This window comes from Gorilla gorilla, chromosome 9 (genome assembly GCF_029281585.2).
Source record: "Gorilla gorilla gorilla isolate KB3781 chromosome 9, NHGRI_mGorGor1-v2.1_pri, whole genome shotgun sequence".
Lineage (NCBI taxonomy): Eukaryota > Metazoa > Chordata > Mammalia > Primates > Hominidae > Gorilla > Gorilla gorilla.
This window is the reverse complement of record NC_073233.2, coordinates 97,692,208-97,701,676: the sequence shown is the minus strand read 5'-3', so window position 1 is coordinate 97,701,676 and position 9,469 is coordinate 97,692,208. Positions and strand designations below refer to the sequence as shown.

The window sequence follows — 9,469 nt, the reverse complement described above, 5'->3', positions numbered from 1 at the left end:
AAACCTCCTATATATTAGTTCAGAGCTTGCACAGCCCTAGGGGAAGTTAATTTAATCCACAAGAAAATACAAAGACCCAATATCTTTAATAATTTTTCTTTTCCCTACTAGTGAAACTTGATTGGTTTAATTGCAGTCTTTTTCTTTGTTTATTTGGTTGGTTGGCTTTTTTTTTTTAAATTTTGTTTTGATTTGGGTCTTTGTTTTTAATTTAATTTAAATTTAAGTCCTGGGATAACTGCAGGACTTGCAGGCTTGTCACGTAGGTAAACTTGTGCCATGGTGGTTTGCTGCCCGGCTTTTGTGACCCTCTATAAAAATATGTCATAGAACCATCTTCTCATATTTCTTTGGCCCGGGTAGTTTTTTCCCTCCCACTCTTTCACAGTCATTCATCAGTTATTGAAAGAAGAGTAGGGACAACTATGATTTATTCTGACCGCTTAGAATCAAAACCCAATTTCCAGATCTATGTTCAGAAAATGGGTAGTTGAATAGGTTTGTATTATGCTACAGACAGGAACTAGGGGTAGAAGGGACTGTGAGTCCTCTAGTTAGTAATATCTGTTATAAAGCCAGGAGACTCCCTCTAAGTGTAAACTTTTAAGTTTGTAACAGAAGAAATAGTTTGTTGTACTTTAATGAGCACTGTCAAGAGAAGAAAATATAACTATCACATATCTCCACATGTTTAGAAGCTTTTCATCAACCCAGGCCCCAAAATGACATGTTTCTCTTTGTTCCTCAGAAACATGAATTCTGGAATCTTACAGGTCTTTCAGAGGGAACTCATCTGCCCCATGTGCATGAACTACTTCGTAGACCCGGTCACCACAGACTGTGGGCACAGCTTTTGCAGGCCTTGTTTCTACCTCAACTGGCAAGACATTCCATTTCTTGTCCAGTGCTCTGAATGCACAAAGTCAACAGAGCAGATAAACCTCCAAACCGACATTCATTTGAAGAAGATGGCTTCTCTTGCCAGAAAAGTCAGTCTCTGGCTATTCCTGAGCTCTGAGGAGCAAATGTGTGGCACTCACAGGGAGACAAAGAAGATGTTCTGTGAAGTGGACAGGAGCCTGCTCTGTTTGCTGTGCTCCAGCTCTCAGGAGCACCGGTATCACAGACACCGTCCCATTGAGTGGGCTGCTGAGGAACACCGGGTAAGTGATGGCTCTGAAGATCGATTTCTGTAAAGGAAGCATAACATTCCTGTGGGTCTATTTTCTTGGAGATTGGATAAAGCCAACTCTGAGTCCCTTTAAGCAGCTCTGTTTGGGCTTTCTTAGCTTCCAACCTCTGGGCTTTGACAAACATGAAGGGAAACAAAGGAAATGCCATTTACTAGGGGCTTATTTGTCTCTCATTCTGGGCCCCCTCCCTATGTCATGGTCTGCACTGGTGCTTCAATGTATGGCTCTTTTGCAGGAGAAGCTTTTACAGAAAATGCAGTCTTTGTGGGAAAAAGCTTGTGAAAATCACAGAAACCTGAATGTGGAAACCACCAGAACCAGATGCTGGAAGGTTAGTCCTGTACTACTCTACCTTCTCCAGGAACTTATGGTGGGCAAATGGGTGACTCTTAAAATAGGAACTTGATATCAAACTGTAATGTTTCTGGGATTCAGTAAAAAAAAAAAAAAAAAAAAGGCGAGAGAAAACATTGAGAAAAAGTGGCCTCATTTTTATATAGACTAGTATGCCTGTTAGGTAGGATTTCTAAGAAAACTACTGATGTCACCCAAAGCATGCTGGTTTGTTTCATACAAACCTATAGTTACACACCAACAGATCCAAGAAACTGGGCCATCTCAAAGCATTCTATATTTGCTGGTTGGATAAATGCTAGGCAAAAGGGTTATTTGGCAGTCATGGAATGCTCAACTGAAACTTCTGAGTGTCGGTCAGCATTAATCTGAATGCTAGTGTGCAAGTAGTATTTGGAATTGTATGGAAAATTTGAGGCAGAAAAAGTGACAGGGAAAATCTAGGGCAACCATGAAATTAAGAATCTCAACTAATTAATATTGAATACTACATAACATATGATGAGAAAAGTGGTGAGAAATATGGATTTGTGTCTTGAGGGAGACATGTAAACATGCCCGAAAGATGGGAACTAGTATCTAAATATAAGGAGAACTCTGAGGACTTCAGAAAAACATTAAAATAATTTTCTCTTTGTGAATGTATATTTTGAGGGTATGATAGCTAATATTAGTTTGTTGAAAAGTATTTCATGAGAACCTAGTCTATGTTGAATATTAAATTAGAAAATATACTAGTAAAGAAGAAAGGAAGCACCTTTGTCCTCACAAATCATACAATCCAAATAAGAGAGTCAAATGGTCAATACACAAATATATGCAATACATGATGTATTTGAGTGTGGTAGGTTTTTGTTGGAGAATAATCAAGCAGGGAAGTAGAAAAGGACGATAGAGGCCAGAAACTAGAGATTAGTGTTTGAGTTTTAAATAGGGTGGTCAGAAAAAAGACTCACTGAAAAATTCAAATTGAAACAAAGTTTTGAAGAGGAGGGGGAACACAAATGTGTGTGTGGATATATATGTGGACCATGAGTGTGTATATGTATGTATGTGTGTGTGGTTGTGCGTATATATATGTATGTATGTATGTATGTGTGTGTGTTTGTATACATATATATGTAATTCTAGTTGGAGAGAATAGCAGATGCAGTAATTTTGAGTTTGTGTATATTTGGAGGCCGGAGGAACCACAAAGAAGTCTATGTTTCAGACTGGGATGACTTAGAAAAAGAATAGAAGGAAATGAATTCAGGGAGACAAAGATGGCCAAATCATAAATGCAGCCTTATAAGGATAGGTTTTGCTGGGCGAAATGCACTTAGCTGGACATGCTAGTCTAAGGTCATTTTCATATAATGAGTTTAAGCAACTTGTTGCATATCTCAGAAATAGAAATAATTGTTTCCTTTCTAGTAACTATAGCCCTATACTCCAACTCTCAAGCATGAACTGTTCTTACTTTGCCATAAATATGGGTTGGAATAGAGAAATTCAAATTGTGTTTCTTTATTTTTAAATATCTTATAAAACACATTATCTTGAACAAATTTAATGTAATTGGTCAGATACAGCTATGTTGATCTTTATGCAGAAAAAAGGAAAGGAACAAAATTTGTAGATTCTAAGAACTGGCAGGACAGAAGTTTGAACTATTGGACGTTCGAGAGACAAAAGGAATCAGTGAGATTTAATAGGAGATGGATATATACATTTCTCTTTTGACTAACCCATTATCACTGCAGGATTATGTGAATTTAAGGCTAGAAGCAATTAGAGCTGAGTATCAGAAGATGCCTGCATTTCATCATGAAGAAGAAAAACATAATTTGGAGATGCTGAAAAAGAAGGGGAAAGAAATCTTTCATCGACTTCATTTAAGTAAAGCCAAAATGGCTCATAGGATGGAGATTTTAAGAGGAATGTATGAGGAGCTGAACGAAATGTGCCATAAACCAGATGTGGAGCTACTTCAGGTACAAACTCGCCATGTGGTTTCAAGTTTTTGAATATTCACATGTATAAGTATTTTCCTCATGGCTGAAATCCATCTCTCTACTTTTATTTCCATGATGTGTTTCCAAAAACACATTCACATAACTAATGCTACTTTGTTGGGAGAGTATAGACCCACTAAGGGATTCTACCAGGCCAAAGGTCCCTCCTACTTTATCCACCAGCCACAAAACTTTGTGGAATGGTCAAGGTAACAGCCCCAAGAAATATTCTCCATCTAATTCAATAATATACTTTGGGTTGTTAAACATGTACAGAATAGTGAGTGATTCATTTACGTTTAGGTTAATTTGTAAACATGGCAAGATCAGAAGTTTTGGGAATCTAGGTTTGCATTAACATTATTTTGGGGTCCACTCATTCGGGTAACAGGTTCAGTTAAAGATGACTGAGTAGGTTTTTCATGATTACCACAGAGCATAGACCTTCTGGGCCTCTTCTCCCTTCACTTCTGGAGAGAATGTCTTCAAGACTCAGACTTTCCCAGGACGTTAATTAATAACAATACAACTGACTGGGTTTTTCATTACAGAAGAAATAGAAAATACTTTCCAGAAGAGAAGATGGTAGAGAAATAATATCTTCAGAAACTGAGTACAAATCTCACACTGAACTTAGGGAAAGATGCATCTTGTGAAATGCACTAAATCTTTCTTCTTTTTTTTTTTCAGGCTTTTGGAGACATATTACACAGGTGAGTGTGTACCTAGATTTTATATGTTCTTTAAGATTCCACGACTATCAAAGCAGGCTCTATTAAAGTCATGGCATAAATAATTAAGATATTGATAGCACTTTTTTTTGCATCTACTTTCGTTCCCACACCTTAAAAGACAAGGCCACGAAGTAAATAAGTGAATAAAAGAAGAGTGAACTAAAACAAACAATTTGATTCCTGGTTTTTTTTTTTTTTTTTGGAGACGTTGTCTAGCTCTGTCACCCAGGCTGGAGTGCAATGGCGCGATCTCGGCTCACTGCAAGCTCCGCCTCCCGGGTTCACACCATTCCCCTGCCTCAACCTCCCGAGTACCCGGGACTACAGGCGCCTGCCACCACACCCGGCTAATTTTTTGTATTTTTAGTAGAGACTGGGTTTCACCATGTTAGCCAGGATGGTCTCTATCTCCTGACCCCGTGATCCGCCCGCCTCGGCCTCCCAAAGTGCTGGGATTACAGGCGTGAACCACCGCGCCCGGCCCCTGATTTTGTTTTATTGCTTGAAAGCCTGCACAGGAGAAAGATAAGAGTTTTGTTTTGTGGATGGTGAGAAAGTCACCAGAGGAAGCAGGAGAGAAGAGGAGGAAGTATTTTAGCAGTGAAAAAGTGTTGATGTTTTGTTTTTTATACATATATACATATCAGTTAACAGTTCTGAAAAATAGATTGAAAAAAACTGTGGAGTGTTAGAACTGTATAAGTCTCTAGGGAAGTTCTTTGCTAAAAGGGGAGAGAACAAGTTTCCATTCTTTATCTTGAGAAGGAAGCAGTGGATGCATCAGTCTCCCCAGAACCCCGCTATTTCAGACAAAGATGTCAGGGGAGTCTGCCAAGAAGTGGAACTCAGAATTCCGTTTCTAAATATTCTCAAGGCCATAAAGCTAAGGAACCTTACACATTCGGAGCAAAAAAAAAAGAAGGATCAGATTGAATTCTGGCTTCGATTCTTCCATCATGCTTTAACATTTAGAAACTGTAAAGAATTAATTTGCAAAAGGAAGGAATAATTTTTGAATTATCAAATGTGTAGATTCAAAGGATTCTCATGGAATGTCTTTTATATACAAATAGTGATTTTTATTTATTTTATGGCTGTAGATGTTGTAACTGCAGGTTTTTCCTTGCAGGAGTGAGTCCGTGCTGCTGCACATGCCCCAGCCTCTGAATCCAGAGCTCAGTGCAGGGCCCATCACTGGACTGAGGGACAGGCTCAACCAATTCCGAGGTAAGTCTCCACCCACAGGCAGCACTCCCACTATCTAAATATTATTACTGTTAGGATCACATAGGTAATATTTCATATTTTATCAAATATTTTACTTCTTTTAAGACATAAGTGAACAATATAACCATGCAACCCTTTGGTATCCGTGTCTGTATTTACAGTCAGATTTATAGCATTCAGTTTGAAAGATAGTGAAAAAGAAATACTTTCTGGCATATTATGTACTGAGTTATATAATGGGAAAAAGGAGTAGTGTAGAAAATTTAAAAGAGGAGCAACTGGAACAATGCTCAGAATGAAGGTGAGTTATTTAATGTTAAATACAAAATTGTACATTTCTTTAGTGTATTCATTTGAACTGCTAAGAACTGTGCTTTGGGGGAGTATAGTTTTCTGGAGATTCTTGGGGGTTTTGTATTTTTTTAATGTGTATATATTATTCATATATTGCAAACATTTGAATTAATAGGTAAAGCTAAAAGGAAGAAATCATTTTGTGAATATAAGTAAAATGACAAATGAAAATAAGTTCAGTTTAATTGCAATATGAAGAGCTACATGTTAAGTCTAAAATCCAGCTTCAGCCCAGAGCTAGAATGGAGGACCGCAGAGAGACTGGTCAAAGATTTTGCAGAGATCTGCTTTAAATTATCACTTATAACGTGTAAATATGGATTTTTATCCAGATATCTAGAGCAGTTCTTAAGTGAAAATCTTCACATTCACGTTCTTTCCAAAATGATAGCACTAGTTTTTAAGAATAAGAAACATTTCTAAATAATGATCTTGATAACAGCATTGCATTTAGGGCATACAATGTGTAAATTTTACTTTGAAAATTGGATTGAAAGAAGTTGGTCTCACATTTGGCTCTCAATATGTAAGTTTTCAAAAAAAACCATAATATCTGTGGTTAGGGTTTTGTTTGTCTTGTATATAATATTAACCATCTCTATACTTTACTAGAAGTTACAAGCAAAACTTTTTATGACTTTACATTTGCTAGTAAAGTAACTTCTTGATAGAACAATTATTTTTTTCTTATTTACACATGTCTATGCATGTTTTCTTTTTCTTTTTTTTTTGCAGTGCATATTACTCTGCATCATGAAGAAGCCAACAGTGATATCTTTCTATATGAAATTTTGAGAAGCATGTGTATTGGATGTGACCATCAAGATGTACCCCATTTCACTGCAACACCTAGAAGTTTTCTTGCATGGGGTGTTCAGACTTTCACCTCCGGCAAATATTACTGGGAGGTCCATGTAGGGGACTCCTGGAATTGGGCTTTTGGTGTCTGTAATATGTATTGGAAAGAGAAGAATCAGAATGAGAAGATAGATGGAGAGGAGGGACTCTTTCTTCTTGGGTGTATTAAGAATGACATTCAATCCAGTCTCTTTACCACCTCCCCACTTATGCTGCAATATATCCCAAAACCTACCACCCGAGTAGGATTATTCCTGGATTGTGAGGCTAAGACTGTGAGCTTTGTTGATGTTAATCAAAGCTCCCTAATATACACCATCCCTAATTGCTCTTTCTCACCTCCTCTCAGGCCTATCTTTTGCTGTATTCACTTCTGACCAGAGACAAATCAGAAATGTGTTCACATGCTGTGGGAACCCCTTTATCCCAGGAAGTCCTCTTCCTTGTGCCTTAACATACAGCAAAAATAGGCTCTATTTTATGTCTTGAATTGCCTTCTAATGTTATCAAAACTCATTTATTGTGTTACTATTAAATATGCTGAAAACGCGAAAAGTATACGTATTGGTTCTTTATTAAATAATTTTTGAAAAATCATTATTCATGATCATGGCATACCGTATATTCTCTTTTTTTTCTTTATTTCTGACTGTCACTGAGTGAAGTAATAGATGACAGACATGTCTGAATGAAGTAAAAATCAATGGAAGACAGTCGGGATCTTTTGCTTCATGCAAAAAACTTGGAGTGAAGTCTCAATGATAACTGGGAAATGTTTTTCTTCCTCTTTATCTAACTATATTACACTTATCCATCAGGTTTCATTGTATTAATCTATCCTTTGAGGTAATATTATTTGACCTTCTATGCTGGGCTTTATTTTGCAATTCTCACCACAGATATAAATAATCCTTCATTATTAGGGTGCTCGTCTACATTGAAATACACAATGTGATCAGACCAATGCTGGATTAATTGAATTTTTTTTTAAAAAGTAACTAAATATTGACTCCTACCTCAAACCATACACAGTCACTTCCAGATAGATTGAAGTCCTGAAAGGAAGGGGAACCTGATACAATATTCTCATAAGGATTTCTTAACCAGGGCACAAATTAATAATTAAAACAATTAGTTCATTTATATTGATAATGATGACTTCTGTGTTTCAAAAAACATTATGCAAACTAGTAGTGGAGAAAGATATTCACCCCAACATACATAAAGTAAAATATAATACATGTATGTGATGAATACTTAAATTGTAATAAATAAAAGACAGTGAACTCAACAGAAGATTGGCTAAAATATCTGAACAGACACTTTACAGAATTGGATACATAAATAACTAGCCAAACATAAAAAAGTGCTCACTTTCATTAGTCTTACAAAAGTAAGAATTAATCCACCAGTTGTACCACAGGCCCTCATAAAAAAATACTAAAATTTAAAGACACACAATATTGTGTGTTGTCAAAGATACAGAATAAATGAAATTTATTCATGGCTGGAGAGATGTAAATGGAAATCCCTTTTGGGAAACTGACTATTAGCATTTCTTATGGGCTAGATATTCTAATTCTAAAATATAGTCAACTGATTGCCTACATATACTTCAACATACACAATATTGTTCACTGCATCAATTTTTATAGTAGCTCCAAATTAGACCCAAAATATTCTTCAACTGTAGAATAGCTAAATAAATTTGGTGTATTTATGCAAAATAATCCTATAAAACAATAAATAACTCACTGAATGCAACAAAGCTGATGAATCTCAGAAACAAGTTAATAAACATATGCCAATTTAAACGATAAAATTGAAGTTAAGAAAAGACTTTTCCATGTATATAATATATTGGTAATTGTAAGCTCTTTATGGGTTCCATAATTACATGAACGCTGTGGAATTATAACTTTTAAGACCCAAAATGTCAAATAATGCATAAGGTAGCAGAATAAAATAGGAGCCCAGGCATGGTGGCACACACCTCCAATCCCACCACTTGGGGAGACCAAGGTGTGAGAATGGCTTGTGGCCAGGAGTTCCAGACCAGTGGAGGCAACATAGTGAGACCTCATGTCTACTAAACATTCCTTTAGAAATCAGCCTGGCATGATGGCACATGCTATAGTCCCAGCTACTCAGGGGGCTGATGCAGCAGGATGGCTCGTGCCCAGAAGGTCCAGGCTGCAGTGAGCCATGGTGGTGCCCTGCAGTCCAGCCTGTGACAGAATGACAGTCTGTCTCATAATAAAACAAACTATAATTACTTGATATAACACAAACCAATATATTATAAATGCACTAATTATAGGTATTTTAAATATTGATTTATTTAAAATAACTGAGAAAGCTGGGATAGCTACATGTTTGCTTAGACCAGACAAAAGTGCCTTGGGAAGTAAGTTTAAAGTATTTTTATTAGAGTAAGTGAGGATGAAGTGCTTTATTACCAATGTGATACACACCAGAATCTGCTATGAATAGTCTCATGTCTAGAGGATTTGCGGATATCTAGGTAAGCAGTAATTATTGGGTGCCTGAAGCCTAGCAGATGCATATTCAGTGTGTCTTCTCTGGAGATGTCTTCTCTGGAAAGTTTGATTTTTTTTTTTTTTATTATACTTTAAGTTCTAGGGTACATGTGCACAACGTGCAGGTTTGTTACATATGTATACATGTGCCATGTTGGTGTGCTGCACCCATTAACTCCTCATTTACATTAGGTATATCTAACAGGGCTATC

At 36.7% G+C, this 9,469-nt stretch overlaps 1 protein-coding gene across 1 annotated transcript; it reads left to right on the top strand.

Moving 5' to 3' along the window:
- The first annotated feature begins 752 nt into the window (after nt 1–752).
- Nucleotides 753–7,094, top strand: LOC115932790 (tripartite motif-containing protein 49C). Its single transcript, XM_055355381.2, has 6 exons — nt 753–1,163; nt 1,429–1,524; nt 3,293–3,523; nt 4,235–4,257; nt 5,408–5,505; nt 6,595–7,094. Exons 1-6 carry the CDS (start codon nt 753–755, stop codon nt 7,092–7,094), a joined length of 1,359 nt encoding a protein of 452 aa, XP_055211356.1.
- Nucleotides 7,095–9,469: the final 2,375 nt, after the last annotated feature.

Excerpts from the sequence above, each read along its gene's own strand:
- LOC115932790 (XM_055355381.2), top strand. The coding sequence starts at position 753 with ATGAATTCTGGAATCTTACAGGTCTTTCAGAGGGAACTCATCTGCCCC. Across the intron at positions 4,258-5,407 it reads TTTGGAGACATATTACACAG|GAGTGAGTCCGTGCTGCTGC; the intron begins GTGAGTGTGTAC and ends TTTTCCTTGCAG. Across the intron at positions 5,506-6,594 it reads CAGGCTCAACCAATTCCGAG|TGCATATTACTCTGCATCAT; the intron begins GTAAGTCTCCAC and ends TTTTTTTTGCAG.